We start from the raw sequence: 21,850 nt of genomic DNA, 5'->3' as shown, positions 1-21,850 counted from the left end.
TGGTATGAACACTAACTGGGGGCTGTATACTAGATGTACTACAGAGAGGATGATCTGGTGGGTGTATATATACTAGTATATACTATACTATACTGAACTGGATACTAGATGGTGGGTGTATACTATACTGAACTGGATACTAGATGGTGGGTGTATACTATACTGAACTGGATACTAGATGGTGGGTGTATACTATACTGAACTGGATACTAGATGGTGGGTGTATACTATACTGAACTGGATACTAGATGGTGGGTGTATACTATACTGAACTGGATACTAGATGGTGGGTGTATACTATACTGAACTGGATACTAGATGGTGGGTGTATACTATACTAAACTGGATACTAGATGGTGGGTGTATACTATACTGAACTGGATACTAGATGGTGGGTGTATACTATACTGAACTGGATACTAGATGGTGGGTGTATACTATACTGAACTGGATACTAGATGGTGGGTGTATACTATACTGAACTGGATACTAGATGGTGGGTGTATACTATACTGAACTGGATACTAGATGGTGGGTGTATACTATACTGAACTGGATACTAGATGGTGGGTGTATACTATACTGAACTGGATACTAGATGGTGGGTGTATACTATACTGAACTGGATACTAGATGGTGGGTGTATACTAGATATATACTAGTATATACTATACTATACTGAACTGGATACTAGATGGTGGGTGTATACTAGATATATACTAGTATATACTATACTATACTGAACTGGATACTAGATGGTGGGTGTATACTAGATATATACTAGTATATACTATACTATACTGAACTGGATACTAGATGGTGGGTGTATACTATACTGAACTGGATACTAGATGGTGGGTGTATACTATACTGAACTGGATACTAGATGGTGGGTGTATACTATACTGAACTGGATACTAGATGGTGGGTGTATACTATACTGAACTGGATACTAGATGGTGGGTGTATACTATACTGAACTGGATACTAGATGGTGGGTGTATACTATACTGAACTGGATACTAGATGGTGGGTGTATACTATACTAGTATATACTATACTATACTGAACTGGATACTAGATGGTGGGTGTATATATACTAGTATATACTATACTATACTGAACTGGATACTAGATGGTGGGTGTATACTATACTGAACTGGATACTAGATGGTGGGTGTATACTATACTGAACTGGATACTAGATGGTGGGTGTATACTATACTGAACTGGATACTAGATGGTGGGTGTATACTATACTGAACTGGATACTAGATGGTGGGTGTATATATACTAGTATATACTATACTATACTGAACTGGATACTAGATGGTGGGTGTATATATACTAGTATATACTATACTATACTGAACTGGATACTAGATGGTGGGTGTATACTATACTGAACTGGATACTAGATGGTGGGTGTATACTATACTGAACTGGATACTAGATGGTGGGTGTATACTATACTGAACTGGATACTAGATGGTGGGTGTATATATACTAGTATATACTATACTGAACTGGATACTAGATGGTGGGTGTATACTATACTGAACTGGATACTAGATGGTGGGTGTATACTATACTAGTATATACTATACTATACTGAACTGGATACTAGATGGTGGGTGTATATATACTAGTATATACTATACTATACTGAACTGGATACTAGATGGTGGGTGTATATATACTAGTATATACTATACTATACTGAACTGGATACTAGATGGTGGGTGTATACTATACTGAACTGGATACTAGATGGTGGGTGTATATATACTAGTATATACTATACTATACTGAACTGGATACTAGATGGTGGGTGTATATATACTAGTATATACTATACTATACTGAACTGGATACTAGATGGTGGGTGTATACTATACTGAACTGGATACTAGATGGTGGGTGTATACTATACTAGTATATACTATACTATACTGAACTGGATACTAGATGGTGGGTGTATATATACTAGTATATACTATACTATACTGAACTGGATACTAGATGGTGGGTGTATATATACTAGTATATACTATACTATACTGGATACTAGATGGTGGGTGTATATATACTAGTATATACTTTACTATACTGAACTGGATACTAGATGGTGGGTGTATATATACTAGTATATACTATACTATACTGAACTGGATACTAGATGGTGGGTGTATACTATACTGAACTGGATACTAGATGGTGGGTGTATACTATACTAGTATATACTATACTATACTGAACTGGATACTAGATGGTGGGTGTATATATACTAGTATATACTATACTATACTGAACTGGATACTAGATGGTGGGTGTATATATACTAGTATATACTATACTATACTGAACTGGATACTAGATGGTGGGTGTATACTAGTATATACTATACTGAACTGGATACTAGATGGTGGGTGTATATATACTAGATATATACTAGTATATACTATACTGAACTGGATACTAGATGGTGGGTGTATACTATACTGAACTGGATACTAGATGGTGGGTGTATACTATACTGAACTGGATACTAGATGGTGGGTGTATACTATACTGAACTGGATACTAGATGGTGGGTGTATACTAGTATATACTATACTGAACTGGATACTAGATGGTGGGTGTATATATACTAGTATATACTATACTTTACTGAACTGGATACTAGATGGTGGGTGTATACTAGTATATACTATACTATACTGAACTGGATACTAGATGGTGGGTGTATATATACTAGTATATACTATACTATACTGAACTGGATACTAGATGGTGGGTGTATATATACTAGTATATACTATACTATACTGAACTGGATACTAGATGGTGGGTGTATATATACTATACTATACTGAACTGGATACTAGATGGTGGGTGTATATATACTAGTATATACTATACTATACTGAACTGGATACTAGATGGTGGGTGTATACTATACTGAACTAGATACTAGATGGTGGGTGTATACTATACTGAACTGGATACTAGATGGTGGGTGTATATATACTAGTATATACTATACTATACTGAACTGGATACTAGATGGTGGGTGTATATATACTAGTATATACTATACTATACTGAACTGGATACTAGATGGTGGGTGTATATATACTAGTATATACTATACTATACTGAACTGGATACTAGATGGTGGGTGTATATATACTAGTATATACTATACTATACTGAACTGGATACTAGATGGTGGGTGTATATATACTAGTATATACTATACTATACTGAACTGGATACTAGATGGTGGGTGTATACTATACTAGTATATACTATACTATACTGAACTGGATACTAGATGGTGGGTGTATATATACTAGTATATACTATACTGAACTGGATACTAGATGGTGGGTGTATATATACTAGTATATACTATACTATACTGAACTGGATACTAGATGGTGGGTGTATATATACTAGTATATACTATACTATACTGAACTGGATACTAGATGGTGGGTGTATATATACTAGTATATACTATACTATACTGAACTGGATACTAGATGGTGGGTGTATACTATACTAGTATATACTATACTATACTGAACTGGATACTAGATGGTGGGTGTATATATACTAGTATATACTATACTATACTGAACTGGATACTAGATGGTGGGTGTATATATACTAGTATATACTATACTATACTGAACTGGATACTAGATGGTGGGTGTATATATACTAGTATATACTATACTATACTGAACTGGATACTAGATGGTGGGTGTATATATACTAGTATATACTATACTATACTGAACTGGATACTAGATGGTGGGTGTATATATACTAGTATATACTATACTATACTGAACTGGATACTAGATGGTGGGTGTATACTATACTGAACTGGATACTAGATGGTGGGTGTATACTATACTAGTATATACTATACTATACTGAACTGGATACTAGATGGTGGGTGTATATATACTAGTATATACTATACTATACTGAACTGGATACTAGATGGTGGGTGTATATATACTAGTATATACTATACTATACTGGATACTAGATGGTGGGTGTATATATACTAGTATATACTTTACTATACTGAACTGGATACTAGATGGTGGGTGTATATATACTAGTATATACTATACTATACTGAACTGGATACTAGATGGTGGGTGTATACTATACTGAACTGGATACTAGATGGTGGGTGTATACTATACTAGTATATACTATACTATACTGAACTGGATACTAGATGGTGGGTGTATATATACTAGTATATACTATACTATACTGAACTGGATACTAGATGGTGGGTGTATATATACTAGTATATACTATACTATACTGAACTGGATACTAGATGGTGGGTGTATACTAGTATATACTATACTGAACTGGATACTAGATGGTGGGTGTATATATACTAGATATATACTAGTATATACTATACTGAACTGGATACTAGATGGTGGGTGTATACTATACTGAACTGGATACTAGATGGTGGGTGTATACTATACTGAACTGGATACTAGATGGTGGGTGTATACTATACTGAACTGGATACTAGATGGTGGGTGTATACTAGTATATACTATACTGAACTGGATACTAGATGGTGGGTGTATATATACTAGTATATACTATACTTTACTGAACTGGATACTAGATGGTGGGTGTATACTAGTATATACTATACTATACTGAACTGGATACTAGATGGTGGGTGTATATATACTAGTATATACTATACTATACTGAACTGGATACTAGATGGTGGGTGTATATATACTAGTATATACTATACTATACTGAACTGGATACTAGATGGTGGGTGTATATATACTATACTATACTGAACTGGATACTAGATGGTGGGTGTATATATACTAGTATATACTATACTATACTGAACTGGATACTAGATGGTGGGTGTATACTATACTGAACTAGATACTAGATGGTGGGTGTATACTATACTGAACTGGATACTAGATGGTGGGTGTATATATACTAGTATATACTATACTATACTGAACTGGATACTAGATGGTGGGTGTATATATACTAGTATATACTATACTATACTGAACTGGATACTAGATGGTGGGTGTATATATACTAGTATATACTATACTATACTGAACTGGATACTAGATGGTGGGTGTATATATACTAGTATATACTATACTATACTGAACTGGATACTAGATGGTGGGTGTATATATACTAGTATATACTATACTATACTGAACTGGATACTAGATGGTGGGTGTATACTATACTAGTATATACTATACTATACTGAACTGGATACTAGATGGTGGGTGTATATATACTAGTATATACTATACTGAACTGGATACTAGATGGTGGGTGTATATATACTAGTATATACTATACTATACTGAACTGGATACTAGATGGTGGGTGTATATATACTAGTATATACTATACTATACTGAACTGGATACTAGATGGTGGGTGTATATATACTAGTATATACTATACTATACTGAACTGGATACTAGATGGTGGGTGTATACTATACTAGTATATACTATACTATACTGAACTGGATACTAGATGGTGGGTGTATATATACTAGTATATACTATACTATACTGAACTGGATACTAGATGGTGGGTGTATATATACTAGTATATACTATACTATACTGAACTGGATACTAGATGGTGGGTGTATATATACTAGTATATACTATACTATACTGAACTGGATACTAGATGGTGGGTGTATATATACTAGTATATACTATACTATACTGAACTGGATACTAGATGGTGGGTGTATATATACTAGTATATACTATACTATACTGAACTGGATACTAGATGGTGGGTGTATACTATACTGAACTGGATACTAGTGGTGTATGTGGGTAATGGTAATGGTGGGTGTATATATACTAGTATATACTATACTATACTGAACTGGATACTAGTGGTGTATGTGGGTAATGGTAATGGTGGGTGTATATATACTAGTATATACTATACTATACTGAACTGGATACTAGATGGTGGGTGTATATATACTAGTATATACTATACTATACTGAACTGGATACTAGATGGTGGGTGTATATATACTAGTATATACTATACTATACTGAACTGGATACTAGATGGTGGGTGTATATATACTAGTATATACTATACTATACTGAACTGGATACTAGATGGTGGGTGTATATATACTAGTATATACTATACTATACTGAACTGGATACTAGATGGTGGGTGTATACTATACTGAACTGGATACTAGATGGTGGGTGTATACTATACTGAACTGGATACTAGATGGTGGGTGTATACTATACTGAACTGGATACTAGATGGTGGGTGTATATATACTAGTATATACTATACTATACTGAACTGGATACTAGATGGTGGGTGTATACTATACTGAACTGGATACTAGATGGTGGGTGTATACTATACTGAACTGGATACTAGATGGTGGGTGTATACTATACTGAACTGGATACTAGATGGTGGGTGTATACTATACTGAACTGGATACTAGATGGTGGGTGTATACTATACTGAACTGGATACTAGATGGTGGGTGTATACTATACTGAACTGGATACTAGATGGTGGGTGTATACTATACTGAACTGGATACTAGATGGTGGGTGTATACTATACTGAACTGGATACTAGATGGTGGGTGTATATATACTAGTATATACTATACTATACTGAACTGGATACTAGATGGTGGGTGTATACTATACTGAACTGGATACTAGATGGTGGGTGTATACTATACTGAACTGGATACTAGATGGTGGGTGTATACTATACTGAACTGGATACTAGATGGTGGGTGTATACTATACTGAACTGGATACTAGATGGTGGGTGTATACTAGTATATACTATACTATACTGAACTGGATACTAGATGGTGGGTGTATACTATACTGAACTGGATACTAGATGGTGGGTGTATACTATACTGAACTGGATACTAGATGGTGGGTGTATACTATACTGAACTGGATACTAGATGGTGGGTGTATATATACTGAACTGGATACTAGATGGTGGGTGTATATATACTAGTATATACTATACTATACTGAACTGGATACTAGATGGTGGGTGTATATATACTAGTATATACTATACTATACTGAACTGGATACTAGATGGTGGGTGTATACTATACTGAACTGGATACTAGATGGTGGGTGTATACTATACTGAACTGGATACTAGATGGTGGGTGTATATATACTGAACTGGATACTAGATGGTGGGTGTATATATACTAGTATATACTATACTATACTGAACTGGATACTAGATGGTGGGTGTATATATACTAGTATATACTATACTGAACTGGATACTAGATGGTGGGTGTATACTATACTGAACTGGATACTAGATGGTGGGTGTATACTATACTGAACTGGATACTAGATGGTGGGTGTATACTATACTGAACTGGATACTAGATGGTGGGTGTATACTATACTGAACTGGATACTAGATGGTGGGTGTATATATACTAGATGGTGGGTGTATACTAGTATATACTATACTATACTGAACTGGATACTAGATGGTGGGTGTATATATACTAGATGGTGGGTGTATATATACTAGATGGTGGGTGTATACTAGTATATACTATACTATACTGAACTGGATACTAGATGGTGGGTGTATATATACTAGATGGTGGGTGTATATATATACTAGATGGTGGGTGTATATATATACTAGATGGTGGGTGTATATAGATACTAGATGGTGGGTGTATACTATACTGAACTGGATACTAGATGGTGGGTGTATACTATACTGAACTGGATACTAGATGGTGGGTGTATACTATACTAGTATATACTATACTGAACTGGATACTAGATGGTGGGTGTATATATACTAGATGGTGGGTGTATACTAGTATATACTATACTATACTGAACTGGATACTAGATGGTGGGTGTATATATACTAGATGGTGGGTGTATATATACTAGATGGTGGGTGTATATATACTAGATGGTGGGTGTATACTAGTATATACTATACTATACTCAACTGGATACTAGATGGTGGGTGTATATATACTAGATGGTGGGTGTATATATATACTAGATGGTGGGTGTATATATACTAGATGGTGGGTGTATATATACTAGATGGTGGGTGTATATATACTATACTGATGTACCAGGTGAAAAGTCCACTGGATCTTCATTTTCTGCTCTTTTTTCTAGGTGAAACGCACTTTATTTGTCAATGGGATCTCCAAGTATGCAGAGGAGAAGCACATCAAGCAACACTTTGAGTAAGTGCTGTCTGTTTCCTGTCATCTGGGAACACTGAGTGAGTGCTGTCTGTTTCCTGTCATCTGGCAACACTGAGTGAGTGCTGTCTGTTTCCTGTCATCTGGCAACACTGAGTGAGTGCTGTCTGTTTCCTGTATCAAGCAACACTGAGTGAGTGCTGTCTGTTTCCTGTCATCTGGCAACACTGAGTGAGTGCTGTCTGTTTCCTGTATCAAGCAACACTGAGTAAGTGCTGTCTGTTTCCTGTCATCTGGCAACACTGAGTGAGTGCTGTCTGTTTCCTGTCATCTGGCAACACTGAGTGAGTGCTGTCTGTTTCCTGTATCTGGCAACACTGAGTGAGTGCTGTCTGTCATCTGGCAACACTGAGTGAGTGCTGTCTGTCATCTGGCAACACTGAGTGAGTGCTGTCTGTTTCCTGTCATCTGGCAACACTGAGTGAGTGCTGTCTGTTTCCTGTCATCTGGCAACACTGAGTGAGTGCTGTCTGTTTCCTGTCATCTGGCAACACTGAGTGAGTGCTGTCTGTTTCCTGTCATCTGGCAACACTGAGTGAGTGCTGTCTGTTTCCTGTCATCTGGCAACACTGAGTGAGTGCTGTCTGTTTCCTGTATCAAGCAACACTGAGTAAGTGCTGTCTGTTTCCTGTCATCTGGCAACACTGAGTGAGTGCTGTCTGTTTCCTGTCATCTGGCAACACTGAGTGAGTGCTGTCTGTTTCCTGTCATCTGGCAACACTGAGTGAGTGCTGTCTGTTTCCTGTCATCTGGCAACACTGAGTGAGTGCTGTCTGTTTCCTGTCATCTGGCAACACTGAGTGAGTGCTGTCTGTTTCCTGTCATCTGGCAACACTGAGTGAGTGCTGTCTGTTTCCTGTCATCTGGCAACACTGAGTGAGTGCTGTCTGTTTCCTGTCATCTGGCAACACTGAGTGAGCGCTGTCTGTTTCCTGTCATCTGGCAACACTGAGTGAGCGCTGTCTGTTTCCTGTCATCTGGCAACACTGAGTGAGTGCTGTCTGTTTCCTGTCATCTGGCAACACTGAGTGAGCGCTGTCTGTTTCCTGTCATCTGGCAACACTGAGTGAGTGCTGTCTGTTTCCTGTCATCTGGCAACACTGAGTGAGTGCTGTCTGTTTCCTGTCATCTGGCAACACTGAGTGAGTGCTGTCTGTTTCCTGTCATCTGGCAACACTGAGTGAGTGCTGTCTGTTTCCTGTCATCTGGCAACACTGAGTGAGTGCTGTCTGTTTCCTGTCATCTGGCAACACTGAGTGAGTGCTGTCTGTTTCCTGTCATCTGGCAACACTGAGTGAGTGCTGTCTGTTTCCTGTCATCTGGCAACACTGAGTGAGTGCTGTCTGTTTCCTGTCATCTGGCAACACTGAGTGAGTGCTGTCTGTTTCCTGTCATCTGGCAACACTGAGTGAGTGCTGTCTGTTTCCTGTCATCTGGCAACACTGAGTGAGTGCTGTCTGTTTCCTGTCATCTGGCAACACTGAGTGAGTGCTGTCTGTTTCCTGTCATCTGGCAACACTGATTGAGTGCTGTCTGTTTCCTGTCATCTGGCAACACTGAGTGAGTGCTGTCTGTTTCCTGTCATCTGACAACACTGAGTGAGTGCTGTCTGTTTCCTGTCATCTGGCAACACTGAGTGAGTGCTGTCTGTTTCCTGTCATCTGGCAACACTGAGTGAGTGCTGTCTGTTTCCTGTCATCTGGCAACACTGAGTGAGTGCTGTCTGTTTCCTGTCATCTGGCAACACTGAGTGAGTGCTGTCTGTTTCCTGTCATCTGGCAACACTGAGTGAGTGCTGTCTGTTTCCTGTCATCTGGCAACACTGAGTGAGTGCTGTCTGTTTCCTGTCATCTGGCAACACTGAGTGAGTGCTGTCTGTTTCCTGTCATCTGGCAACACTGAGTGAGTGCTGTCTGTTTCCTGCATCTGGCAACACTGAGTGAGTGCTGTCTGTTTCCTGTATCTGGCAACACTGAGTAAGTGCTGTCTTTTTCCTGTCATCTGGCAACACTGAGTAAGTGCTGTCTGTTTCCTGTCATCTGGCAACACTGAGTGAGTGTTGTCTGTTTCCTGTATCTGGCAACACTGAGTGAGTGCTGTCTGTTTCCTGTATCTGGCAACACTGAGTGAGTGCTGTCTGTTTCCTTGTATCTGGCAAGAGACATTAATGTTGTCTCTCTGGAAGTAGCCTGTCTCAACATTAATGTAGTCTCTCTGGAAGTAGCCTGTCTCAACATTAATGTAGTCTCTCTGGAAGTAGTCTGTCTCAACATTAATGTAGTCTCTCTGGAAGTAGTCTGTCTCAACATTAATGTAGTCTCTCTGGAAGTAGCCTGTCTCAACATTAATGTAGTCTCTCTGGAAGTAGCCTGTCTCAACATTAATGTTGTCTCTCTGGAAGTAGTCTGTCTCAACATTAATGTAGTCTCTCTGGAAGTAGTCTGTCTCAACATTAATGTAGTCTCTCTGGAAGTAGTCTGTCTCAACATTAATGTAGTCTCTCTGGAAGTAGTCTGTCTCAACATTAATGTAGTCTCTCTGGAAGTAGCCTGTCTCAACATTAATGTAGTCTCTCTGGAAGTAGCCTGTCTCAACATTAATGTAGTCTCTCTGGAAGTAGTCTGTCTCAACAGGGTTACATGATATTGAAACCGATTCCCTAGTCAGTTGGGTAAGGCTTTACTTGTCCTGACCCTACCCCTGGTGTGTGTGTGTGTGTGTGTGTGTGTGTGTGGGTCCATAAGTCCCGGCCCTATACAGACAATAGCAGGCCTATCTGTGTGATTTTGCTCCTAACAAGAATCATGTGAGTCGTGTGTTAGGCTGTAGGAGTGGCTGAGACACACACACACACACACACACACACACACTGGGAGGAACCGGGTCATGGCTAGATCACTTCCTGCTAGCCAGGCCAACTAGTATTACACTAAATCTAAATGTTGTTCACCACAGGCAGACGACCGGCTCTTCCTGTGTTCCAGAAATACCTCTCTCTCCTGTAGCCTCGTCTGTCTCTTCAGATGGAAAGGAGTGAAGACCCACACTTGTGAGACAGAGAAATGTCAGAAAGAGACTTCAGCCAGTGAGAGAGAGACTTCAGCCAGTGAGAGAGAGACTTCAGCCAGTGAGAGAGAGACTTCAGCCAGTGAGAGAGAGACTTCAGCCAGTGAGAGAGAGACTTCAGCCAGTGAGAGAGAGACTTCAGCCAGTGAGAGAGAGAGACTTCAGCCAGTGAGAGCGAGAGACTTCAGTCAGTGAGAGCGAGAGACTTCAGCCAGTGAGAGCGAGAGACTTCAGCCAGTGAGAGAGAGAGAGACTTCAGCCAGTGAGAGAGAGAGAGACTTCAGCCAGTGAGAGAGAGAGAGACTTCAGCCAGTGAGAGAGAGAGAGAGAGACTTCAGCCAGTGTGAGAGAGAGAGAGAGACTTCAGCCAGTGTGAGAGAGAGAGAGAGACTTCAGCCAGTGTGAGAGAGAGAGAGAGACTTCAGCCAGTGTGAGAGAGAGAGAGAGACTTCAGCCAGTGTGAGAGAGAGAGAGAGACTTCAGCCAGTGTGAGAGAGAGAGAGAGACTTCAGCCAGTGAGAGAGAGAGAGACTTCAGCCAGTGAGAGAGAGAGAGACTTCAGCCAGTGAGAGAGAGAGAGACTTCAGCCAGTGAGAGAGAGAGAGACTTCAGCCAGTGAGAGAGAGAGAGACTTCAGCCAGTGAGAGAGAGAGAGAGACTTCAGCCAGTGAGAGAGAGAGAGACTTCAGCCAGTGAGAGAGAGAGAGACTTCAGCCAGTGAGAGAGAGAGAGAGAGACTTCAGCCAGTGAGAGCGAGAGAGAGAGACTTCAGCCAGTGAGAGCGAGAGAGAGAGACTTCAGCCAGTGAGAGCGAGAGAGAGAGACTTCAGCCAGTGAGAGCGAGAGAGAGAGACTTCAGCCAGTGAGAGCGAGAGAGAGAGACTTCAGCCAGTGAGAGCGAGAGAGAGAGACTTCAGCCAGTGAGAGCGAGAGAGAGAGACTTCAGCCAGTGAGAGCGAGAGAGAGAGACTTCAGCCAGTGAGAGCGAGAGAGAGAGACTTCAGCCAGTGAGAGCGAGAGAGAGAGACTTCAGCCAGTGAGAGCGAGAGAGAGAGACTTCAGCCAGTGAGAGCGAGAGAGAGAGACTTCAGCCAGTGAGAGCGAGAGAGAGAGACTTCAGCCAGTGAGAGCGAGAGAGAGAGACTTCAGCCAGTGAGAGCGAGAGAGAGAGACTTCAGCCAGTGAGAGCGAGAGAGAGAGACTTCAGCCAGTGAGAGCGAGAGAGAGACTTCAGCCAGTGAGAGAGAGAGAGACTTCAGCCAGTGAGAGAGACTTCAGCCAGTGAGAGAGACTTCAGCCAGTGAGAGAGACTTCAGCCAGTGAGAGAGACTTCAGCCAGTGAGAGAGACTTCAGCCAGTGAGAGAGACTTCAGCCAGTGAGAGAGCGAGAGACTTCAGCCAGTGAGAGAGAGAGACTTCAGCCAGTGAGAGAGAGAGACTTCAGCCAGTGAGAGAGAGAGAGACTTCAGCCAGTGAGAGAGAGAGAGACTTCAGCCAGTGAGAGAGAGAGAGACTTCAGCCAGTGAGAGAGAGAGAGACTTCAGCCAGTGAGAGAGAGAGAGACTTCAGCCAGTGAGAGAGAGAGAGACTTCAGCCAGTGAGAGAGCGAGAGACTTCAGCCAGTGAGAGAGCGAGAGACTTCAGCCAGTGAGAGAGAGCGAGAGACTTCAGCCAGTGAGAGAGAGCGAGAGACTTCAGCCAGTGAGAGAGCGAGAGACTTCAGCCAGTGAGAGAGCGAGAGACTTCAGCCAGTGAGAGAGCGAGAGACTTCAGCCAGTGAGAGAGAGCGAGAGACTTCAGCCAGTGAGAGAGAGCGAGAGACTTCAGCCAGTGAGAGAGAGAGAGAGACTTTAGCCAGAGAGAGAGACTTTAGCCAGAGAGAGAGGGAGAGAGAGAGATTTTAGCCAGAGAGAGAGAGAGGGAGAGACTTTAGCCAGAGAGAGAGAGAGAGAGAGACTTTAGCCAGAGAGAGAGACTTTAGCCAGAGACTTTAGCCAGAGAGAGAGGGAGACTTTAGCCAGAGAGAGAGAGAGAGAGAGACTTTAGCCAGAGAGAGAGAGAGAGACTTTAGCCAGAGAGAGAGAGAGAGAGAGAGATTTTAGCCAGAGAGAGAGAGAGGGAGAGACTTTAGCCAGAGAGAGAGAGAGAGAGACTTTAGCCAGAGAGAGAGAGAGAGAGACTTTAGCCAGAGAGAGAGAGAGAGAGAGAGACTTTAGCCAGAGAGAGAGAGAGACTTTAGCCAGAGAGAGAGAGAGAGACTTTAGCCAGAGAGAGAGAGAGACTTTAGCCAGAGAGAGAGAGAGAGAGACTTTAGCCAGAGAGAGAGAGACTTTAGCCAGAGAGAGAGAGACTTTAGCGAGAGAGAGAGACAGAGACCCACGTGAGGTTTGACCAGTAGCCTAGAGAGAGACAGAGACACACATGTGACACCTTAGTGCAGGATACCAATGTAATTCATTCTATTGAATGTTTTGATGTAATAAAATGTAATTGGATTACAGTCCTGTAATAGTGAAGATAATAACATTAGATCACTAGAATAAGGAAGTTGCATCATGTCCTCAATTTGAAAGGCTTTGTATGTGAATTCTAATCCACTTCTCTGTCATCGTGTTGTCGTCCTGTATAAGTTAGTGGCAGTGGTCACTGTGACCATAGAAACAGAATGACTAGAACAGACATTGTCATTCACATTAAAGGGCAACTCCACCACCTCCTGTTCATTATCTGTTCATTATCTCAGCACCAAACCAGAGTCTATATATGAAAACATTATCTGTTCATTATCTCAGCACCAAACCAGAGTCTATATATGAAAACAGCATTATCTGTTCATTATCTCAGCACCAAACCAGAAAACCAGAGTCTATATATGAAAACATTATCTGTTCATTATCTCAGCACCAAACCAGAAAACCAGAGTCTATATATGAAAACAGCATTATCTGTTCATTATCTCAGCACCAAACCAGAAAACCAGAGTCTATATATGAAAACATTATCTGTTCATTATCTCAGCACCAAACCAGAGTCTATATATGAAAACAGCATTATCTGTTCATTATCTCAGCACCAAACCAGAGTCTATATGTGAAAACATTATCTGTTCATTATCTCAGCACCAAACCAGAGTCTATATGTGAAAACAGCATTATCTGTTCATTATCTCAGCACCAAACCACAGCATTATCTGTTCATTATCTCAGCACCACACCACAGCATGTTTCTGTGGTTAAATAGAGAAGAAGAAAGGTCCAAGAAATGTGCTTCTCTGTGACATCACAAGGTGGGATTAAAAGTAAAAAACTGATTTTTCAAAACCAGCAATGAACTTCTAGTCCAAGGGAGGGTATTTCCTGTCTCTCCCCACATCACTGCCAATCTCACGGTGTGTTTAACTTTTTGCTGATGTCATCGGGTAGAGCTTTTCGACGTCATTTTCGACGTCATCTACCAAACATAGAAATGTGACATTTTTGTTGACACTGTTGGAGATGATGAAGGTTGTAAAGTGGTGGAGTTTAACCTTTAACCTCCTGTGCTGGGTGGCTCTGTGTCTGAATTGAGTGTATACCTATGTGCGTAGAGCATGGTCCTTGCAAACGTCAAGGGTCGTGCGTTCAATTCCCGCAGGCGCAACCCACATGGGGGTAAAAAAAAAATATAATATAATTATTCACGCGTGACTAAGTTGCTTTGGATAAAAGCGTCTGCTCAATGGCAATATATTACAGTACCTGAGACGTCAGAGAGACTTTAGCCAGCGAGGGGTTTGAAGGACCTGGTGTAGACTTCTACATACAGATTGCTCCGTGTCCATAACTTGAATCTTTCCATCTCTTCTGTGTCTCTTCCGTCTGTCCTCTCCGTCTCTCCGTACAGACAGGCCTATGAAAACTGCAGCGTTCTAGAGGCTCGTATCTGCTATGATGTGGCCAAGCTGATGTCCCTGAACTCAGAACGGTAAGTCGTTTCTCTGCTTGACTGTGTCACTGTCTGTAGCAATACCATAGGACTCAACTTGGATATAACCCGGGGTTTTTTTGTTTTGTTGCATGGACATTGTCATTGAGGGATTCCACCATTTTTAAAGTAGTCAACTCTAATTCCTATGGTTTGGTAGCGGTCAGCCAATCATCAGATATCCTTTTTGTTTTTCAAATTGGGTACCGTAATTTCCGGACTATTAAGCGCACCTGAATATAAGCCGCACCCACTGAATTAAAAAAAAATATATTATTATTACCGGTACATTGAAACAAATGAACTTTACACAGGCTTTAACGAAACACGGCTTGTAACAAAAATAAATAGGCTTTAACGAAACACGGCTTGTAACAAAAAATGTAAAATTAGCAGTAAGCTTTAGTTGTCTTTTTGCACTGAGTCAATTCCTCACGCTGCTGTTTCCAACGTCTTATCATCGACTCATTAAGACCAAGCTGCCGTGCAGCAGCTCTATTTCCTTTTCCAACAGCCAGATCAATCGCCTTCAACTTGAAAGCTGCATCATATGCATTTCTCCGTGTCTTTGCCATGATGAGGGTGACAAAATGACTACCGTAATCAGAATGATGGGAAGTTTGAGAGCGCTCGATTTAATCTAAACAGTAAACAAAAAAGTTGTTTGACCTTAACCCGTTCGGCAATTTCATTGGTCTAATGAAAGCTTCATGCCGCCAAAAAACTGAGCACGTCACAGAATGTGTTTTTTTTTGGAGAAAAATAAATTGAAAGCGGGAAAAATCCATATATTAGCCGCGTCATTGTTTAAGCCGCGAGGTTCAAAGCCTGGGAAAAAAGTTGCGGCTTATAGTCCGGAATTTATGGTACTATGGTTTGTAAATGGCTTTAAGCTATATCACTGCCATCTATTGGCCAAAATATTTAAAATGACACAAGATTTGGTTCAGCGCTCCAACACTGCAGGTGGCGGTAAATCAACAATATTAGCATTACACTTTTTTCAATCGAAGAAAAAAAAAAAAAAAAAAGGACTACTTTAAAATGGAGATGGCCTTAACGGCGCTGCCTGTGCTGTCACGGACTCCATAATGGCACAGATTCAAAGATGAGACCTCTTTTGAGCAACACTCATTTGTCCAATGATCTGTGTATGAGGTCATGTGACATGGTCATGTGTTCTGTAAACAGGAAGAAGACCGCGCGTAGCAAGAAGTTCTTTACAGACCTGCAGTCCAAGGAGTACATCCCCACTATGATCAACCCCAAACCCTGTGGTCATCTCTGCTGCTGTATCATCAAGGGCTGTGAGCAGGTAGGACAAACCCTGTGGTCATCTCTGCTGCTGTATCATCAAGGGCTGTGAGCAGGTAGGACAAACCCTGTGGTCATCTCTGCTGCTGTATCATCAAGGGCTGTGAGCAGGTAGGACAAACCCTGTGCTGCTGTATTGAGGGCTGTGAGCAGGTAGGACAAACCCTGTGCTGCTGTATTGAGGGCTGTGAGCAGGTAGGACAAACCCTGTGCTGCTGTATTGAGGGCTGTGAGCAGGTAGGACAAACCCTGTGCTGCTGTATTGAGGGCTGTGAGCAGGTAGGACAAACCCTGTGCTGCTGTATTGAGGGCTGTGAGCAGGTAGGACAAACCCTGTGCTGCTGTATTGAGGGCTGTGAGCAGGTAGGACAAACCCTGTGCTGCTGTATTGAGGGCTGTGAGCAGGGCCCCTGGCGCGAGGGGCGGAGCAGGAGGACCCCTGTGCTGCTGTATTGAGGGCTGTGAGCAGGTAGGACGAGCCCTGAATCTCAAATTATACCAGAGACATACCCCCTAGATCTGAGAGTCTATGATAAGTGTCCAACCCCTAACCCATAACCCAGAGGGCTAGGCTAGGTGTCCAACCCATAACCCAGAAGTCTAGGCTAGGTGTCCAACCCATAACCCAGAGGTCTAGGCTAGGTGTCCAACCCATAACCCATAACCCAGAGGGCTAGGCTAGGTGTCCAACCCCTAACCCAGAGGGCTAGGCTAGGTGTCCAACCCCTAGCCCATAACCCAGAGGGCTAGGCTAGGTGTCCAACCCCTAACCCAGAAGCCCCCTAACTAACCATCTCTATTCTACAGGAGGAGGCCGTGAGTTACTACACCAAGCTGGAAGCCCCCTAACTAACCATCTCTATTCTACAGGAGGAGGCAGTGAGATACTACACCAAGCTGGAAGCCCCCTAACTAACCATCTCTATTCTACAGGAGGAGGCCGTGAGTTACTACACCAAGCTGGAAGCCCCCTAACTAACCATCTCTATTCTACAGGAGGAGGCCGTGAGTTACTACACCAAGCTGGAAGCCCCCTAACTAACCATCTCTATTCTACAGGAGGAGGCCGTGAGTTACTACACCAAGCTGGAAGCCCCCTAACTAACCATCTCTATTCTACAGGAGGAGGCCGTGAGTTACTACACCAAGCTGGAAGCCCCCTAACTAACCATCTCTATTCTACAGGAGGAGGCCGTGAGTTACTACACCAAGCTGGAAGCCCCCTAACTAACCATCTCTATTCTACAGGAGGAGGCCGTGAGTTACTACACCAAGCTGGAGTCCAAGCTGAAAGAGGAGTACAGGAAGGAGAAAGAGAAGGTCAACAGTAAACCCCTGGGAATGGCTTTCGTTACCTTCCAGAACGAAGCCATGACCGCTATGTAAGACAGAGTGTGTTTTGTGTCAGTGAGAGAGTGAGACATTATATGTGTGAATTTGTGACGGAAATAAAAGGAATGAGATGTTAAGTGGGAAATGGTAGTGTTAAGTGGGAAATGGTAGTGTTAGTGGGATTGGTAGTGTTAGTGGGAAAGGGTAGTGTTAGTGGGATTGGTAGTGTTAGTGGGATTGGTAGTGTTAGTGGGATTGGTAGTGTTAGTGGGAAAGGGTAGTGTTAGTGGGATTGGTAGTGTTAGTGGGATTGGTAGTGTTAGTGGGATTGGTAGTGTTAGTGGGAAATGGTAGTGTTAGTGGGAAATGGTAGTGTTAGTGGGAAATGGTAGTGTTAAGTGGGAAATGGTAGTGTTAAGTGGGAAATGGTAGTGTTAAGTGGGATTGTTAGTGGGATTGGTAGTGTTAGTGGGAAATGGTAGTGTTAGTGGGAAATGGTAGTGTTAGTGGGAAATGGTAGTGTTAGTGGGAAAAGGTAGTGTTGGTGGGAAATGGTAGTGTTAGTGGGATTGGTAGTGTTAGTGGGATTGGTAGTGTTAGTGGGATTGGTAGTGGTAGTGGGATTGGTAGTGTTAGTGGGATTGGTAGTGTAAGTGGGATTGGTAGTGTAAGTGGGATTGGTAGTGTTAGTGAGAGTGTTAGTGGGATTGGTAGTGTTAGTGGGATTGGTAGTGTTAGTGGGATTGGTAGTGTTAGTGGGAAATGGTAGTGTTAGTGGGAAATGGTAGTGTTAGTGGGAAATGGTAGTGTTAGTGGGAAATGGTAGTGTTAGCGGGGAATGGTAGTGTTGGTGGGAAATGGTAGTGTTGGTGGGGATTGGTAGTGTTGGTGGGAAATGGGAGTGTTAGTGGGATTGGGAGTGTTAGTGGGATTGGTAGTGTTAGTGGGATTGGTAGTGTTAGTGGGATTGGTAGTGTTAGTGGGATTGGTAGTGTTAGTGGGATTGGTAGTGTTAGTGGGATTGGTAGTGTTAGTGTGATTGGTAGTGTTAGTGGGATTGGTAGTGTTGGTGGGATTGGTAGTGGGATTGGTAGTGGGATTGGTAGTGGGATTGGTAGTGTTGGTGGGATTGGTAGTGTTAGTGGGATTGGTAGTGGGATTGGTAGTGTAAGTGGGATTGGTAGTGTTGGTGGGATTGGTAGTGTTGGTGGGATTGGTAGTGTTGGTGGGATTGGTAGTGTTGGTGGGATTGGTAGTGTTGGTGGGATTGGTAGTGTAGGTGGGATTGGTAGTGTAAGTGGGATTGGTAGTGTAAGTGGGATTGGTAGTGTAAGTGGGATTGGTAGTGTAAGTGGGATTGGTAGTGTAAGTGGGATTGGTAGTGTAAGTGGGATTGGTAGTGTAAGTGGGATTGGTAGTGGGATTGGTAGTGGGATTGGTAGTGGGATTGGTAGTGGGATTGGTAGTGTTAGTGGGATTGGTAGTGTTAGTGGGATTGGTAGTGTTAGTGGGATTGGTAGTGTTAGTGGGATTGGTAGTGTTAGTGGGAAATGGTAGTGGGATTGGTAGTGTTAGTGGGATTGGTAGTGGGATTGGTAGTGTTAGTGGGATTGGTAGTGTAAGTGGGATTGGTAGTGTTGGTGGGATTGGTAGTGTTGGTGGGATTGGTAGTGTTGGTGGGATTGGTAGTGTTGGTGAGAATGGTAGTGTTTTTGTAGTCTCTAATTCCCGTTCTTCCAAGTCTCGTTCGTCACTCTGATATTAGAATAAATGTGAGAAAGCTGGAAATCAAGGATTTTATTTCTGTGCGTTTTGGTAACCATAAATCAAGTTATCTTTGTAAATGTTTCCCTGTTCAGTATCCTGAAGGACTATAATGCCTGTAAGTGTCAGGGCTGCCATTGTCGGAGGGAACCCAGGTCTTCTACCTTCAGCCAGCACCTTCACACATACTCCTGGACGGTCGGCTACGCGCCAGACCCACAGAACGTCTACTGGTGAGAATACACACACACACACACACACACACACACACACACACACACACACACACACACACACACACAGAGAGAGAGCATGGGATCCTCACAAATCATTTGGGTTTCTGGATCCTTTCACAGCATTATAAGGCTGAGTTGAGACAATGACTTATCAATGACCCAAACCCAGCCCAGTTAATCTCTACCATTGTAACGCTGAGTCATTATAATGCTTCAGCAAAATGTACATTATCCCAGCGGCGCTGGAAGACACAATGCAAGTAACCTAATTTATGTCCCTCTAACGGACCTGAATACAGCTACTGTATGCAGCAATCATGTGCCTATGAACCAGAGTTACACTGTTAACACTGAGGTGGTGTGCCCTAGTAGGAAGACCACTGTTAACACTGAGGTGGTGTTATCCTAGTAGGAAGACCACTGTTAACACTGAGGTGGTGTTATCCTAGTAGGAAGACCACTGTTAACACTGAGGTGGTGTGCCCTAGTAGGAAGACCACTGTTAACACTGAGGTGGTGTGTCCTAGTAGGAAGACCACTGTTAACACTGAGGTGGTGTGCCCTAGTAGGAAGACCACTGTTAACACTGAGGTGGTGTGTCCTAGTAGGAAGACCACTGTTAACACTGAGGTGGTGTGTCCTAGTAGGAAGACCACTGTTAACACTGAGGTGGTTGCTAGTAACAGAGGACATTTATATTCTGACTATCTCTGAAACTCACTTAGATAATACCTTTGATACAATGGTAGCAATACAAGGTTATAACATCTACAGAAAATACAGAAATTCCAATGGTGGAGGTGTTGCCATTTATATTCCTGTAAAGCTTAGAGAGGATCTCGTGTGAAATACTGTTGAAGTAATATGGCTACAGGTTCATCTGCCTCACCTAAAGCCCATTCTGGTGGGAAGCTGCTATAGACCACCAAGTACTAACAGTCAGTATCTGGATAACGTGTGAAACGCTTGATAATGTATGTGATATCAACAGAGAGGTATATTTTCTATGTGGTTTAAATATTCATCAAGCTGCCCACTCAGGAAAACACTTCAAACTGTAACCAGTGCCTGCAACCTGGTTCAGGTTATCAGTCAACCTACCAAGGTAGTTACTAACAGCACAGGAATTAACCTGTTAGGGCTAGGGGGCAGTATTGACACGGCTGGATAAAAAAACATACCCGATTTAATCTGGTTACCACTCCTACCCAGTAACTAGAATATGCATATACTTATTACATATGGATAGAAAACACCCAAAATTTTCTAAAACTGTTTGAATGGTGTCTGTGAGTATAACAGAACTCATTTGGCAGGCAAAACCCTGAGACATTTTCTGACAGGAAGTGGATACCTGATGTGTTGTATTACCTTTAAACCTATCCCATTGAAAAACACAGGGGCTGAGGAATATTTTGGCACTTCCTATTGCTTCCACTAGATGTCACCAGCCTTTACAAAGTGTTTTGAGTCTTCTGGAGGGAGATCTGACCGAACAAGAGCCATGGAACGATGATGGCCCATTAGACACCTGGCGCGCGAGTTCATGTTGGGTACCCTCGTTCCAATACGTTATAAAAGAGTATGCATTCGTCCACCTTGAATATTATTCATGTTCTGGTTAAAAAAGGCCCTAATGATTTATGCTATACAACGTTTGACATGTTTGAACGAACGGAAATATATTTTTTCCCCTCGTTCATGACGAGAAGTCCGGCTGGCTTAGATCATGTGCTAACAAGACGGAGATTTTTGGACATAAATGATGAGCTTTTTTGAACAAAACTACATTCGTTATGGACCT

General features: G+C 42.0%; 1 protein-coding gene across 2 annotated transcripts in view; it reads left to right on the top strand.

Annotated features, from left to right (window-relative positions):
* LOC106589956 (mechanosensitive cation channel TMEM63B) overlaps positions 1 to 21,850 on the top strand; it is a 129,658-nt gene that overhangs the window by 63,005 nt on the left and 44,803 nt on the right. For both annotated transcript variants that reach the window (XM_082970598.1, XM_082970597.1), the window contains 5 exons: positions 8,283 to 8,353; positions 15,320 to 15,400; positions 16,592 to 16,715; positions 17,963 to 18,096; positions 19,906 to 20,043. In XM_082970598.1, the coding sequence (XP_082826724.1) occupies positions 8,283 to 8,353; positions 15,320 to 15,400; positions 16,592 to 16,715; positions 17,963 to 18,096; positions 19,906 to 20,043 (548 nt within the window). The remainder of the gene's footprint in view (positions 1 to 8,282; positions 8,354 to 15,319; positions 15,401 to 16,591; positions 16,716 to 17,962; positions 18,097 to 19,905; positions 20,044 to 21,850) is intronic.

This window comes from Salmo salar, chromosome 28, assembly GCF_965601325.2.
Source record: "Salmo salar chromosome 28, fSalSal1, whole genome shotgun sequence".
NCBI classification, from domain to species: domain Eukaryota; kingdom Metazoa; phylum Chordata; class Actinopteri; order Salmoniformes; family Salmonidae; genus Salmo; species Salmo salar.
This window is presented reverse-complemented; position numbering and strand designations above follow the sequence as displayed.